Raw genomic sequence first — 17,601 nt, 5'->3', positions numbered from 1 at the left:
TGGCTAAAAAACAAAGAGAAAGAAAGAGAGAGCAACGGAAGAAAACAACTTTCAATTAATTTGCCCTCTGCCAGTGTCAGCTGTGCTTTGCAGTGATTGGTGATGGAGGAGGAACAGAAACTCACACGAGTATAAAAACAAACAAACAAACAAAAAAAAAAAAAAACTGGGAACGCTGACCTGGTGCTTAAGTATTGTGATCATTCAAACAACAACTGTGAGGCAAAATAATGCAGTAAATACTATACTTCTGCCTGAAAGTAGGCGATAGATTCCTTCAGTAGATTTCTATTATTTGCTGCTTCCAACTGAGCTCTCGCTTATTACTCTGCATTATGTATGTGCTTTTGCACAGAACAAAACATTTGGGACCAATTGTTCAACTAATTCTGGACGTGTGTAACATGGAAACTACACTGGCAGACATCCACAGCAACACACAGCCCGGTTCAGTGTCAGTAACTGGAAAACAAGCAAGCCACTTGCCTGTGAGGTTTTTCAGGCCCAATTTCCTCAGTCCAAAGTTTCCATCACGTCTGTAGTTGAGGAAGATTGCAAGAGAGTAGCGGTCCTCGTACAGCTTCGTCCCTCTGATGATCCTCAGGTTCTCCAGAGGCAGGTAGTCGAACTGGTTCAGCGCCACCAGCACATAGCCCGTCACTTCCCGGATAGACTGTGGGCAGATTCACAATACTTCATGAAGCAAATATATTCAGATGTAACAGAAATTGCACATATCAAGTTAGAAAAAAAAAAAAAAAGAAGCATTTTCTCATGGTGGATATAAAATGACTGACTCAACTCGTGCAGGGATAAATGGCGCAGAGACATTTCTGACTTTCCAGTGCAGACACCTGAGAAGTCCAAGGTTTAGCCACAGATGAATCACAATATATGCTAACAAAAGAAGATTTGTAGCAGATATTGGAGGATGAAGGAAAAACAGACTAGTATTTGCTGAAGCTGACAAAGTGCATGCTGGTATAATTGGTTTTCGCTCACATTGGGGAGGATGCTAAGAGCTTTACAGTCTGTTTACTTCAAGTAAGAACTTGTCGACTGACATTGTGCAGTAATCGCTTTACATGGAAAGGACTTGTTTGTCCACTTCAGAGTCTCTTCCAGTTTATTGCTTGATCTTTTATGGAACACAGCCTTGATGGCAATGTGATTTATAAAATTATGCTCCTGAAAACTTCTAGTCTGCAAACAGCAGTTAATGAAATCCAGGTTGATTTAAGCATGATTTTGACTCCTTGTCTCTGATTTATAATGTCACTCCAAATGTGTGTCAATGCACAACCTTGATTAACCAGCAGACAGATACATTCCTCTAAAGAGTGTTGGTGCCATCAATTCAAGTGCAGAAAACAAAAATACCACAAATAAAAGGACAGAAATGAACACTGAAACAGTAGAACGGGTCATTTGTGGCTTTATCTTGAACCACGATGTATGAAGTCTCATTTTTTTTGGTTGTTATTCATAACCAAAACAAGCACAAAGGTGTTCATGTAGTTTCTAGACCTTCAATGTTTACGGCATGCATTCATGGTGCAAAGCATTATTTGGATTGTCGAGAATCTCAATGGTCTTTGGAAGCATCCAGCCATCAAAAAAGAGGTTGGAAAACTGTGATTGCGATGACAGAGGAAGGCCCTTTGATCATCATGTCCGTCCATAGATGATATAATTTGCCATCCTTGATATAACAGCAGCAGATGTAACTGGACTTCTCAAAGGCACGTTTTGTATAAAAGTCACATTACCATCATGAGCAAAGAGCATATCCAATCAAGATGAGCAGAGCACAACAGCGCAATCAACAATAGTTCACAAGAAGAGCTTTTCCTTCTATTTCTGGGTTTTTATGGCTAAACAAATGCCCCACTCCCATTCCAGGACAATTCCTTTCTTTGAAAACATAGAAGTAGACAAGTATTCCTTTCCAAAAGAGATATGGATGTCTCAATATATAATCACATCAAGTTTCCTGAAAAAATATGGACGTGAAGAACTGCTTCTGGATTTAGACAAACTAATTGGAGAGAAAAAAGGCAGAGGATTCAACAGAGCAGCAGAAGGGAAAGAAAGACGAGTCAAAAGGCTACATGGGATCATTGATGGCATCTGTCTTCAAGGTCACTTTTCACATATTCAGTCATGCCACTGAGTAGAGTTAAAACATCTCAGCAAGTAGAATTTGCTCCAGGGTTTTTGACCTCGGCGCAAAACTTGGCGCAGGGTTCAGCGCTCATGTCCGGGGCTTGGCCTGGGGTGACTGAGCCACAAGGACAGCTATTGCTTCACACTTTAAATGTCATTTAGGAGGGGATATAACGACTGTCGAGACTTTGGCAAGGAGCCACCCAGTTGGAGCTGCCGTTGCATGAATCAAACTGACAGACTGTGTCCTCTTTCTCCCGTCCGCCATTATGGTGGCTGTCATTAGCAGACCGGCGGTCAGAGAAGTCTTTTTCCACGCTGGACTGATGATGCCGCTAATCAACAAGTCTGTGTGTGAAGCCATGCCGCAACTGATGTACCGAGCCGAAATAAGTCCTAAGGAGGGCCCTGGCAGTGCACTCATGGCGGCTGACAGCTGTCAGAGACCATGGCCATCAGCCACCAGTAAGTAAGCCGCAGTCACAGCTCCGTCATCATTACCCGACTGATTACCATTAATAGAAACAGACGGGCCGAAGACTGGCGAGTCGCTGTGTATTTATGTGAGTGAGTGACAGGGATTTTAACATCAGAGTTTATCTGTGTGTGTGCGTGTGTTTATCGGTTTCGAAACTGGCCTGGAAAGATGATGAAAACATTTTAACAGTTAGAGGATCCCTGAGGACAATGTTCAACTCTGGGGTTCAAAAGTTGATCCGTTATAGTCGTGCGTGTGGACATTTGTCACTGCAAATTACGGGTTTGTGCAATATGTTTTTTTTTTTTTGTTTTTGCAATGTGTTTACGTGGTACAGAGTTACACAAGGTTTTTTAGATGACTCATGTACACATTGCCAGGGGTTTGAAGGTCATTTAAAATCAGATGAGCTCAATTCTAATGCAGCGACCGGACCTTGGTCATACCGTCTTCATCTTTCAGCCAAAAAGCTGAAGGTGCCACACAACTATAATAGCAATCAACGGTCACTGACCATACCTGAGCATATGCAGTCGCTAATAATTATTGCAGGCCACACATTTCATGGGTGCTTTTAGAGCAGATTTTTCTCCCTTTTTTTTTTTTTTTTTTTTTTTTTTTTCTCAGAGCACATTTATTACCGCACTCGCACAGTTGTCGTCGTGTTATTTTCAAGGGACCAAATCAATACTTTCCAAAGTGCAGCCTTGCAGAGGGGAATAAAACGAGCGAGAAAGAAGATGGCAGATACACACACGTTTCCCAGCTCAGACTGTTTGTTCAATAATGAACTGCATGAAAAAAAAACGAAAGCAACGTGTAGTGATTACAGGCTCTTGCTGAGCTAATGGCCAAATCTGCTCCACGCGTGGTCACTTTCATTAAACGCAGATCAACAAAACAAGCGCCCCCTTGGAAATACCACTGGTACGGGCCAGGAGCGCCTATAAGCGAGCCGTCTCTTGGGAAGCAGGCACCTGATTACAGCAAGGTGTTCCAAACGGAACAGAGCAGACATAGATTCTTATAAATATTACGTAATGACACTCATAAGTTGCAGTGCATAAAGCAAAAATGTAGTTTTAATGTTATAATGCAGATCAGAAGACTATCGTCTTCATTGTTATCTCCCATGCCAGTTCAGTAAGTCTTCCTCACATGAAGAGTTGCTGTTCAAGCTTTTGGGGAGTTTTGTACAAACTGTTGATTCACCGCAGCCATCACACCGAAAGAAGCTAGCCAATTTCTTTCTTTTCTTTTTTTTTGAAAACAGATTAGACAGTCGGAGATAAAAGTCCTTTACAGCACAGCGTAGCATGCCGCCCCCTCCCATTAAATGCATCCAACTCCACACCTCACATGCCTCCCAGGAGATCAATGCGTCAGGGTCTCGGCAACAGTGAACAAAAGAGACCGGGAGAGCCAGATTCACTAGATTAACAGGGATTTCTCCCTCCTCCCCAAGCTGGAGCATTTGTGAACGGAAGTGTGGCGGCGGAACAAACCCCTCACTTGAGTCACTGAGACGTGCGCAGTTTTGAAATCAAGTCCTTCAATCCCTGACTTCTAAAGCAAGTCGGGAGGGGGGCTTTCGGAGGTAGAATCACTGAAGGGAGGAAGGAGAAAGGCTCGAGCAAGAAAAGGATCTTGGAGAGCGACAGATACACAGAGCGGGAAAGCTCAGTCAAGGGGACTGCACCAGGTCTATGTAAATCTTCACGCATAATTAATGCCACACCTGTTCCAGGTCAGAAGAGACAGGGAGGCAGCAAAGGGTCTGTGGAAGGGTGAAATGTTGGGGTGGGGGCAATGGACACCATTAGCATGTTTGAAGAGTCTGAACACACGTTAGCGTGATTGCCTCTCATTTCCATACATATTGAGGTAGGGCTCCATAAGGGCTGCGGTCACTGGAGTCAGACACACAGGAGCGCACTGTCAGGGCTTAAGGTTCACACCAGCGAGTCTCCGTCCCCCCATTTCCATATCGCTTCCCTAAATCCTCCGTCTGAGCTCACATCCACATCCGTAAACAGACACACAATCCTGATAAAGTGTCTACAAATGTGAGTAATTCTCCAGAGTTTTCCCAGGTGATCCTCTGCAATGTCACCGACAAAGCAGGGGAAATACCACTGGCGATTGGAAAGTAAAAACTTTATCACAGCTGGGGCATAAACATCTGGCTTTTTAGTCATTTTTGAAATGGTTATCAACCAATTGAGGCAGATGTTACATGCACACAGAATTTGTATTTTTAATGTTGGGAGACAATAAAAATATATTTTACGGCTGTGGCACAATCAGCGTTTCCACAGTGAAGCTGTGTGCAGCATTGTTGAACAATTTTTTTTTTTTTCTTGGTTCATTGTTTGGTTCATTTTACATTCAGTTATCAACGCATTTAAATGGAAACACGTTATAGTAAGATCTCAAGTGGGCTTGATCTGCTAGTTTGGCACCAAAATGCTGATGGCAGCGTGTACTGTTTCGCAAACGAACTGCACTGATGTAGCAATCGCACCATGGGTCATTTGACCAGAATTAAGTGAGAACACACCCCGTGAGGGCATAATCCACATGCCTCACAAAGCCAATTACAATGATATTGCATCAATATATTTCCACAGTGAATCCAATAATTCCCAGGAGGAAAACTGCCTCTGATGAAACCTCTTCCCATTTTCTTACTCGACTCCTGAAGTGTTGCCATGCTTTGGTTTAATGAGAGAGTGTCCACCTTCAACCTCCCCAGAAGACCTCAATCCCTCTGGAGCGGCACTCGCCCAACACTGAGGTACTCCCAACCGCTGTAGGTGACGCTGCCTTGATGCATGAGAGAGAGAGCGTGCACCAGAGTCTGAGCATGCCAACGAAACACCTCTTTATTGCTTCAACAACATGATTATAACTCATCTTTGAAGATGAAGAGCGATTCTGTTTATTACACGTTTCTTATCCTCCAGTGAAACACATATGAGTGTGTGGTGTGTGTTTGTGTGACTGTACAAAGGAATTGTCACATGAGATTAGAACTGTTTTCTCTTCTTTCTTTCTTTTTTTTTTTTTGCCCCATTCTTCACTGACTGCTGTAGCGAGAGCAAAAAGAACAAGTGATATGAAAGATAGAAAATGCCTCTGTTGGTGTTCCATGTCCTTCCCTTGTGTCTCCAGACGGCCAAAGCCAGCTGCTTTCTAAAAACACTTGATTCCAATGAGGGGAATTAAAGTGTAATATTCCAGACAGCCAGAATAGCAATTTCACTTCATTAAAATGTGCACACCCACAACACGTAAATGCACAATGAACCAATACAAGAAAGCTGCAGTAGAACTGGAATCATTCTGTTTGTAACCGGCATATATGTGTGCGACTTTTGTTTGAGAGTGGTTGGAAGTTTGTAATGAGATCGGAAAGAACGGGTGACTTTGAGAAGTCCTCGTTCAGGGTGCGCGCGGTATGCACGCCGAGGCGACGAGCGGCGCTCACTTGATGTTTGAGTGTCATTGGTTGCGACAGGGTGACAGCCGACTTGTCATCCATGATGACAAAAAGGCCCTGTAAGGTGCATGCATCATTGACAGAACACATCACAATTGTTGAATACAGAAATAAAAATCGGCTGAATATTGGGAGTGACCCAAAACCCCAAAAACGAAATTATTAAGAGGAGTGGTTCTTCACAAGACTGAGAACATCAGATGACCCGAGAACACAGCTGACAAACATCAGGCCCATGGGCCAACATCCGCCCGCAAGAAGCTCTAATGCAGATAGCGCAACCACCAAGAAAACTGAAAAAGTGTTAAAGGAAACACAGATTTTTAGCTAATTCCTGACTAGTGGTGGACACAACTCATCACTGAGATCTGTGTTGAGGTACTAGCAATGCTGCCATGAAAGACAGCCGCCGTGTTGAGTTTGTAAAAACATAATGCAATAGTTGTCGGAGTGGTTTTTGGACATTTCACTGTATTTTGCATCAAAATCTGTCATTAAAATTGACATTATTATGATTGAAGTCATTTTCAGTATGCAAACCGATATTTTCTTCACAACATACTAAATGCTGTCGTGGCACTATTGTACTGGTCCGGCTCACTGAAGGTGAAATAAGGCTGCATGCGGCTCTTGAAGTAAAGTGTGTTTGCCCCCTCTTCTCTAGGAGGTCCAGTTGTCAGAAGGGCACCTTAAATAATTGAATAGACTTTGCAACGGACACTGTGTTCAACTAACAGAAAGTAAAGACAGTTGCTTCATGGAGAAGTTGTTTTTGCTTGGTGTCCAGCAGGGACTTGACAGTGCCTTTAGTATTCACTGAGAGGCTAAATGTGCTGTAGTCCCAGCTGGAACGTTCACTAAACAAGCTCTTTGTGGTGCGGACCTGGGGGGCATGTCAGTTCATAGGAACAGCTGAGCAACTTCTTGGATTCAAAATTGCTATTGCGAACATAAACAACACTGTCTAAGTGCTTACAGCCTTTTGGAGAAACTTAACACAAGTCAGACAGATATTTTTCTCTTTTCGTATTTCATTATTATTGTTTTCAAAGATTTTCTTACTAATTTCCTTCCTTCTTTGTGTTCAGAAAGTTCTACATTCTTGCTTGATGCCATTTTCATTCAGTGCTGTCATTGCAGCACTTGTGGAGTCTCGTGTCACACTTGAAAATAAGTTTGGACAAATACAAACAAAGCAGATTGTTTCTGCCCCTTCAGGAGAATGATTTTAAGTTGCAGTCAGATTGGCATTCAGAGCTGGAACAGTCTTATAGAGAGAAGTACTGCTGACTAACACGAAACCTGAACTAAAGACCTTGTTAATTTCTGATAGCAGCTATTTTAACAGTTGCTTTCCAATTGATTGCTCATGTACATTTTCCTCACCCAGCATTGCTACTTAATGAGCTGCGATCATCTGCTGCTAATATGTTGCTGAGAGATCCAAATCCAGAGAGATCCAGTAAAGCCTTTACCTTGGCAGGTTACAGCTGTTTGAGGGGGTTGACAAGCTGATCTACACTTTTTTACAATAGATCCCCAAATCTTGTCTAACTTCTCTGAACTGTTACTCTTTGAATAACATTCAACTATTTCACGTTTATGAAAAATCATCTGAAACATGACAAAAAAACCAAAAAGTCGTATATTAAAGGTATTAAAGGTTCCAGGGTTTGTAGAATTCAGTTTTTCTTGTAGAAAATAACTGCTGCTGCTGCTGCTGCTTTTCTCACATTTTTAAGATTATTTTAAGATTCTTTTCAAATGCAAAAACATGCTGAAACTTCAAGGTGTGTGTTGCATGTAGCTATTTTGAGTTGTTGCAATGTTGAGCATTTACGTGTTGAGTATTTTCATGTATGACTTTTGATGCCTGCAGTAACATAACTGAGAAAAAGGGAGACTCTATTATCTGTGACAAATCTTATCTGTGATCCCTCTTTTGCGAATATGGAGTAGGAGGTGTGATCGGGCTGATATATGGCTGATCTGTGGGTGAATATGTCAGTCACCTTCCTTTCTTCATGCCTCTGTAAGCTCATCCAACACCTCTCCATCAGTATCCAGTCAGTAAAGAGCATTAAAACTCAAAGCTAGGAAATAAATCTTCTTTGTACACTCTATTCACTTTCTCTTTTTCCTGTTGAATGAATCTGTTTTACTGTTTGAGCCTCGCTCTCCACATTTTTTATTTTTGTTATACTGATGAAAAGTAAAATCACCTTTATGAGCACAGAAAGTATTCTAGTGTGACGTGAAGCAGTTTATTTAACAAGCTTGGAGGATTTTTTTTTTTTAAATGTTAGAGACAAATCGTATCAGCTATAATTACATTTCGGTATGGTCTGTGATTTTAATATTTGATGGTTTTCTGTTGCATTGACTATGATATCATAAATAGATGAATTAATAAAAGACCATTCACAAATTAAATGTGGACAATCAAGGTAAATATTTGCCTGAAGGACGAACTGAATGACTATTTTTGAAGTCAAGTCGTTGACTTCCTTTCACAATAAATGAAAATAAGTCACTTTAGAGCATCAACATTATGGAAGGGGATTTTGACGACAGACGTTCAAAATTTTTATCAGCACTCATCTCTCATGCTCAGGTTCCACGTTCTGTCAATACACTGATCTTCTGGGTTTGTCCACACAAGATTTGAAAGCTGATAATGCTGTTCAGTTAAAATTGAACCAAGTTATCGAAAAAAGAAGATTTCTAAGACAGCTGTGACTGCCCAACCTTTGATACAAGGTTGAATTAAAAGAAAAAGAAATCAAAGCATTTTGCTTCTCAGCAATTGGATTGTGTCTTTCAGAGAAATAAATGATCAGGGAGTTGAACATTTAGTGCAGATGGCATCAATCAAGTGCCACAAAAAGTAAAATGTGAAAATGACTTTCTCACATGGAAGAATGGAACAAAGGGGCTCAGCTGCATTTTGACTCCGAACATCCCTTTCAGTCATTTACCACGACAGATCCAATCACTGTCCTGTAAATTAAACACAACACCAGCCTCCTAGGCTTCTCTCTTTTTTTTTTTTAATCTATTAAATTGTGACTCACATCTACGGCATTCATAGGACCAAGTCTAATTCCAGGAAAAAAGCTCGCTTTTGCCAGGACATATCAGTCACTGACACTGATGCATGAGGATTCCTCCTTAAATTGGCAGTTTCATTATTGCTCTCAATCTGATGCTTCCCTTGAAATATCCAGATATTTCACAGCCAACTGCCGAAAAGCATCAATAGCGCTTTGGGACTGAGTCTGCTTCCCTTCAAAGGTTTGATGGGATTACTGCTGTTCTGATGATGGCGAAACAGAGCAGCGTCTCCCTCGTCAATACAATATATGCCATACATTCTCGCCAGCTTTGGGTTACACTCGATTTTCATGTCTTGATTCTTGTCAAATAAAGACAAGAATCTTCAGACAAGAATCTTCTGAAAAGACATTTTCAGACCTGCACTATATTCTGGGTATAACTCACATAGCTCCTCATCTACCGTGGCTTTAGATGCCTCAGGTGACCGTTTAGCTTTATGTACAGCTCTGCAGGGCAGTGCCTACAGTCGCTCTCACACGTCAGCGTCTCAAAATGTCAATGAACTGCGTCTGTTTGGAAAATTTCTGCCTTACAAAGCATGACTGCATAAAAACACCTGTGAGGAAGTAAAAATGTTGACATATTCTGCCTAATTTTTTGTTGCACGTGCACATCAAAACGCATTCCAATCCATCAATTATTCCATAAGTTTGAGCTCCAAAGCTCAGGTTTTATTTCTCTGTTATTATGAGAGAGGCATCAGTTCTGCTTCAGCTGTGTTTTTCGCGTTGGACAGAAGGTTTTCATGTTTTGCATCCTCCCCTCATTTAGTGTTAAAAGTGTGATTTGTGATGAGCACTTCAGTCATGTGGAATTATGGATTCTTTCAGAAATATTCAGTGAAAATCTACCTACGTATCATGAATTCTTATCTCGGCTCGGCGTGCTGAAGGGACCTTGCTTTTCAAATCGCTTGAGGGCAGACAAATATCAACCACACCTACTCGCCCAACAGCCCCCCCCCCCACACACACACACACCCACATACACACACTTTCCCATTTCAGCCACCTGACAGCTCCTGAATTGAGCTGGAAAGCTCTCTATCATTAAGGCTGACTCTTACCTTTGGCAGGAAAATGAATTGTGCCGCGTTCACCTTATGGTATGCCAGGAGAACCATTAATACAAAGTGAGAAGTGAGAGCCATATCCCTCACATTACCACCTCCCTTCAACACCAGTTAAGTAAGGTAAATCTTACATAATCCACGTAATTTGTCCCCTGCGCTGTTTATCTGTAACAATTTTAGAGAAGCAGACAGCAAAAAATCGGTCGCACCTTTATGACCACCCCCCCCATATCCTGCAATGTAAAAGTTGAGGAGTACAAAGCACTAAGCCGGTTAGCAGTAAACACATCAACAAGCCATTAATTTCATTTAAACTGAGTTTCTACAAACTTTGAATCGCTGCAAGCTCCACTAGTTGGATAATACCTATTATCTAATCCTGTGTAGTTGCTATTTTAATTTGCAAAGTATTGCCAAGTAGCAGGCAGCATCAATTTCATCCTCCATTTGTCTTCTGAATCCTACCTTGAGAAACGAGATAAAGACAGATAGAAGAGGAGAACAGTGAAGTGACACCCCTTCCCATGAGGAGAACTCGCGACTCCATCAGAGCTCTGGTAATGAGTGGACTCCTGTGGGGAATTCTCCAAATTGACTAATTTGTAATTGATTCAGTGCATTAATTACCGGCCTGGTTACGCCTGTGTCATGGTTAATATTGTGCCGATCTGACGAGGCTGGGAGGCCCCACTGCATTGGGACCGTACGGGTGAGGCAGCCATTATTTAATTATGCCGCACATATCTGCGGCGAGGCAAGTCTTAATCCGAGAGTAATCACTTCCCCACGCTCCCCTACGACGAGCCGCTGTGCAGGAGGAGTGCGGTGGAGGAGAAGGTAGTCCTTGATTCATGTAGCCTGTGGTTAGCTCCCTAATCAGGCCCCAGACCCAAATCCCATGGCATTGTAAAGTTTCCTAGCAGAGAAGATTTTTTTTTGTACTCTAATGAAAGTTTGCAATTTGTGGTAGGAACCTCACATCGTGTTGGGGACATGCACGCTGTGAGACTCCTCAGGCGCTCGTTTCACTTCAGTGTGACTGAAAAGACACGCAGAAATATATGGACAACCCAGGGATCCTTTTCAACTGTGTCTATCCTTCCAAAGTACCATTATTTATTGACATTTAAAGAGGTTTTTAAACAGCAAGACAATCATGCCACGAAGCAGCAACCACAACTCTCAAAGATGGAACAGTGTGTAGACTAAATAAAACATAACTTTCCATGAATCAATAAAAAGCATAAACAAGATATCAGAATTTATAGATTCATGAAAAAAAAGGTCATTTTAGAATTTCATAACACAAAACGGAGAAACAAAAGTAAAGAGGCGAGTGCCACTAATATGAAAATAGTGATAATAAAACTGACATTTGAAAAGAGTGATTTAGAGATGACAGTCTGCAAAAATTCTAGACTGAAAAGGACCCACTTCCTACCGCAGACATTATCAACGTCAACATGAGATCAAAAGAATGGCAGGAGAAGAGAAAACAGGTATATAAATGTGTATCTGAAATTACTACAAGAGCTACAGGGGAAACTGTCAGTAATCATTGTCTGTGACTACAGGTCACTTTACGCTCTGAATATGCAGGTTAAACCCTGATCATTTGAAATAAAACTAAAAGTGAGTACGATCCCAGCACTGTACCAAAAATATACGTAATGACTTGAGGGTTAAGAAATTACAATGAAAACAATAAACCGAAAAGTTTAAGCTGCTGTTCTAATACTGCAGGACATTAGAGGTGAAAGGGTAAAGTTCTCTTCAGTACTAAAGTGCAAATTCATTAAAGAAACACTTCAGTTTGATCGTTCCAGAAAGTTTCTCCTTCTTTGTTGTGTGTGTGTTTCAGTGGTGACTGCCAGACGTGTTCACACAGTCATCCATCATGACCTTTACTCTGAATATTCTTTGAAAAACTGCTTGAAAAAAAAATCCAAACAATATCAAAAAATCTTTTACTTTCTATAGTCAGAATCATTTGATCATTTGCCAGTCATGTGATTCATCAAAAAAAACCAAAAAAAAAAAACAGACCAAATGCACCATTTCAGCTGAAAAAACAAGTGGAGAGCACACACTGTACAGACCTTTCTTCCACCCCTTTATCAACTTTTAGTTCAACAACAGTGTTTTCAGCCCAAAGCAAGAAGAGAAGATAAAATAGAGGTATCCCCTCCCCTCCCCTCACTCTCTCTCTCTCTTTTTCGCACACACACACACACACACACACACACACACACACACACACACACACACAGATGATTACATTTCGTCTTTGATCTACAGCAGCCATCCTCTAACCGTTCTCCAAGAGTTCGGAACGAGCGCGGCACAACAAAAACAACACCCACGGCCCTGGGAGCAACCAGACTCCATTGTGTCCTTATTTTTAGCGTGGCAATCTAAAGAGCGCCTGCAGGAACTCTAAATCATCTCCAGTGCGCTCTCTGTAGGGCACATTTACTATCTATTATGACGAGAACATTTTTACACAAGAACATAGACAACAGTCATTCTCAGACATGTTAGTGAACTCCAAAATGTGTCTCCAATTTGTTTCTTGGTGCTTGAATTTGAATGTTGTGTGGATACTGATCAGTCAAAATCAATCTCCTGTAATTTAGGAACCACCATGAGAAAAAAAAAAATCAACTTGAGAAGGAAAACAACAACAAAACACCTCAACATTCCTCCTAGTGGCAGAATTATTTTAGTGAATGAAAGTGTTTCACCAGCAGTCGTTTCTGCCCGATCCTGGTCGGTTTTAAGTGACAACCCGATCACCCTCTGGGGGTGCTATACTGGTCGTAGCATTGTCACATTAGAAGTCTCCTCAGACACTTCAGAGCAAGGAGGTTGTCACGCGGCGGCCCTGTTACTCCGGTCCTCCAGTAGTACCCCGCCGAGACTGTTAAGTGTTGCTGTGGGGGAGTCTCGGCCATGCTTAATGGCCCTAACCACATTATTAGCTAATAAAGGTTGATGGGCCTCGCGGCTCTATAAATTTAGGAGGACAGGAGAAGAAGAAGCCGCGGCCGTGCTAAGTTGAGGGCTCAGTCTGAAATTTTGTGTATTGCACCGAGGCGCACTCTGCAGAGGGTTCATGGAAGGATTTGCCCTCATAAAAAAAAAAGCACATTAAAGTTTAAGACATACGGATACGATTCATGAGAACCGACTGTATTCAGTCTATTCGGTGAGATCTACCAGTAAAAACTATTCCCTTTGAACACATCACTATCATGAGCTCAGCGTAACAGCTGAGATGCTGCATACGTGTTTTAAGTTGTTTCGAAACTAAGTGTGGTTCAACTATTGACAAGCCCGATAGATCTAGAGAAAAGCCATTCTCTTTGAATGCTAAACGCTGCACAAAATCTCCAGTGCTGACACTCCTTCTCCATGCCTCACAACGCCATTTCACTACATACAACACGTGCATTTATTAAACTGCTAAATTCTAGGAGTTGTGAGTTAATTAATGCAGGGCTGTCAGTGATTACGTTTTTCTAAAATTGCGATTAATCACACAACTAGGGCTAGGGTTAGCATTTGGCTCATAGAAAAGAAATTGAAAAGAAAACTCATTTTACTGTCATTGAGACTGTTTTTTTTTTTTTTTTTTTTTCAGTCCAGTGCAGTACAGGTGAATTATGAGGATTATTTTTCTTCACTGGAAGCTTGAGAATGTAAGAAATATCCTACTGTGGCCGTCTGTATTTTGGACTGCTCGACACTGGACGAGAAAATATGACTGGCCTTTCCTTGAGCATATCAACTTTAAAATGTTGGATGGTTCAAATTCCACATTACTGAATGTTTTCCGATGTGAAACTCTGTTAAAAGATTCAGATCAAGTCGTTTTTGTTCATTAAAATGGTGATTTGTGTGTTGATTACAGCTTCACAAATGATGTGATTAACAACAATTAATTGTGGTCAGAGTTGTGATTAATTAGTTATCTGTTTTATATCAGTTGACAACACGTCTAAATTCTTCACGACAAAGCGTTTGTGCACAGCCACTGTACTTCTTTTCTGAAGCTTCAGCTCACGTCTCAGTGTAGGGTAGGTTTTGAAAGTGCAATCAAAGAAAGTCTCTGAAGTTCCAGTAATTTTCCACTGTTTGATTTTGATCAGTTAAGTAAAGGATGAACCAATAAGACCCAGAAAGACTATTTGGAATAAACTCTATGAACTGATCTCCAGACTCTCAGTCTGCTTCTGTGTCCAGTCCTGAGTTCTGACGGGACGGATGGATGGAAGGAACATGAATACAAGCCAACTGATGTTTACACATCAACAAACACATTAGGTGTGTGACAAACAATTACATAATAGTATTGTGATTAAATATTTTTTGGGTGTTTCTGGATTTTTTGCAACCACAAAATGAGTCTTTCAGAATATTTATTCTCGATGAATGGATATGCCAACCATCCTATCCACTTTATCTATTTTTCACAAGCAAACTGCAAAAGCCCTGCACAAAGAAGGTTTTATTTACAAGGAATGTAGTTCTATTGATGTATTATTAACTTGTTGGCTGCAGTTATTATATTCTGACAGGTTTATTCTCATTATTTTAAGGCTACTTTTACGGTAAGTACAGGAATCCAAGCCAGAAAACCCCAAAAAAACAGAAAATGAGAGAGGAAAAAGAGAAAACTTTTTTAAAAATATTCTGAAAATACTCTTCATATCTCATCTTGGCTGAGTCAAGTAATGGTCCTGTACAAGTCAAGACATGGAAGAGAAATAGGTGATGTGAACCACCAGTTTATTCAGAATTCAGTTTAATTCGGACTAAATATTTCTTTGGGAATCAGGTGGAATTAACTTTTATTTGGAATTAAAAGTCTCACGTAGTCGTGACCACTGGAGATAAAACCCTTTCTGTTTCCACTGGGAAACAAGAAAACAGTTTTCTGACCCACTTGGCCACGCTCTCTCTGTTTCTTTCTTTTATTCTGTCTCTCACACACACACGGACACACACGACAGCCAAGTGGCTCTATCCAGTCCGCCGAGTGTTATTTGGCTGCAAGACCCATCAGCATGTCTAAGAATTAAACAAACCCAGATAACAATCATGTTTAATTAAGATGTTGAAGTGTTATGGAAGAATTAGAGCAGAACACTCTAAATTGATGCGACTCTGCCTGTCGCTTGCAGATTACTGTTAAAAATGAAAAAAAAGTAACATATTAGGTTTGTAAAAAACTGTAAATACTTTCACATAAGATCATCCTTTTATTGTCTTTTTAAGACTTTTTTTAATGCTATTTTTGTGCACATTTGAAAACTGTCATGAATGAATTACAGATGTATGTTGATTTGCTGTTTTTTTTTTTCTTAATCTTAGCTCTTTAAGCCAACTTGGTTTCTTTTTTTCTAAGCGAACGAGCCTCATGTGACTGCAATAGTTGGCTTTGACTCTAACCATTACATACCTTTATGATCTTTTTTCTCACTGCATGAATTATGATTGCAGGTCATTACAATGTCTTTTTTTCCCCACAGTCGACGATCTGGTCAAAGGAGAACATGCACTTGAGGCACCGCTGTGTGATTGTTCATGATGATCTGTCCCGTTTTTAATGTGCCGGTAAGCTCGGCCATTGAACCAGCGTGCACATTTCCCCGACCTGAGAACTACATAATTTTGCAGCTAATATAATTCAACCTTCATCGGCGTCATCAATTCAGGCTTTGTACTTCTGAAAATGACGTGCCCAAATGTCTGTGAAAGTAGTCCGTTATGTTCACACAATGAGAAGGCGACTTTGAGACAAGCGCCGTTTAACAGACTGCAAACGCAAGAAGAGAGACATGTTCTTAAAAACTTCAAGTTAACAACTTCAGTGGAGATAAAAGTAATTCTTCTTCTTTTTTTTTTCTTTTTTTTTTTTTACTTGTCCTACAGAGAGCGGTTACAACACAGCTGTATGTCAGTCGGAGTAAAGGGCAGCTTTTGCTCGAGCAGACAGGACATCGGTGAACAAATCTTTTTAGCCGCTACCAGACCAAAAACGATAAATATTTGAGTTGTTTTAATGGACATCTTCTGTTTGAACTCCTGCAGGAAATTACCACGACGTAGATGGAGAGAGGGCTGTAGCGATGAAGGTTCCACAGCATGTGGGGCTTTCAGTCGTCTTTACAAAGCTTTTAAATTATAGCATATCAGACAACAACAATGCAGATTAGGTATATCAACAATGGGTTACGTTAACAGGAACAAAACTAACTTAACAACAAAAACTAACTTACTTGTGGTTTGTATTTTTGGATAGATGACATGAAAGGAAAAAAAAACAAAAAAAAAAATTTAAACTAAAAGTTCCAAATCCAAAGTTTTAGTACTTTGCGGTTCAGATTGATCCCTACTTACAAAGTCGATCATATTAGTAATCTACAAAATCATTGCAGTTATTCCATCAAGTTTTTACAACAAAATCTTTTTATTCAACTTTGCTCCATTGGCTCTTGTTCTCTCTCCGCCTCCCTCTCTCCCTTCATTAGCATGTCATTTTTGCCTTCTCTCGCTTTTTTTTTTTTTTTTTGGGAACTTGCCCATATACTGGAGATGTCAATGAAAGAGCCATAAAAAGTCGGAGCAATTTTCGCTTCCCAGATAGTTGCGCACACGGCTAGACAAAAGCCTGTGTAATTACAGTAGTAGTCAGTGGTCCATTAGTGATAAAGACACGATTGCTCACAGGGGTGGAGCTGGAACCGTTAACTCCGCACACTGCATTCATTTCATGGTAAAAGCTGCAATTATACTAAAAGAGACTCCTTTTTTTTAATTCTCTACCTCTTGCTCCGTTTCTTTATGTTCCATACACTCTCTTTCTGCCCGTCGCCTGCGCCGTTCCTTTCTCCAAACTGTCACTGTCACGCAATATTATCTGCATAAAGGTGTCATTGATTCAACAAGCAATTAAGTTATTCCCTCGTCTATTTAGAGAAAGAATAAGAATAATTTTAAATAGAACAAAAAAAAAAGAAATCTTCTTCCACCGCCTCTGTCTGGTTTCTGTCATGCTTCTCGGCTTCTTTTGTGCTTGCTTTTCAGATTACACGGTGCCTCTTTTAGATGGGAACAATGCGGTTTGCTCTGTCGGAGAAGCCAGATTTGACTGTGGTGGGCTTTTTCTGTGTTCCAGCTCAAAACATCGACACCTCCGGGCCGAGTTCCAAGCAAGTCGTGGCCCAGATGACCAATCAAAACAGTCACCAATTGGAGGAA

General features: G+C 40.8%; 1 protein-coding gene across 1 annotated transcript in view; it reads right to left on the bottom strand.

Annotated features, from left to right (window-relative positions):
• The window catches only part of erbb4b (erb-b2 receptor tyrosine kinase 4b), a 288,218-nt gene that overhangs the window by 124,829 nt on the left and 145,788 nt on the right, over positions 1-17,601 (bottom strand). The window contains exon 3 of the mRNA XM_030112004.1: positions 487-673. Coding sequence (XP_029967864.1) covers positions 487-673 — 187 coding nt within the window. The remainder of the gene's footprint in view (positions 1-486; positions 674-17,601) is intronic.

This window comes from Salarias fasciatus, chromosome 16, assembly GCF_902148845.1.
Source record: "Salarias fasciatus chromosome 16, fSalaFa1.1, whole genome shotgun sequence".
In the NCBI taxonomy this organism is placed as follows: domain Eukaryota; kingdom Metazoa; phylum Chordata; class Actinopteri; order Blenniiformes; family Blenniidae; genus Salarias; species Salarias fasciatus.
Note: the sequence above shows the minus strand (reverse complement) of the source record. Positions and strands in the feature narration are given on the sequence as shown.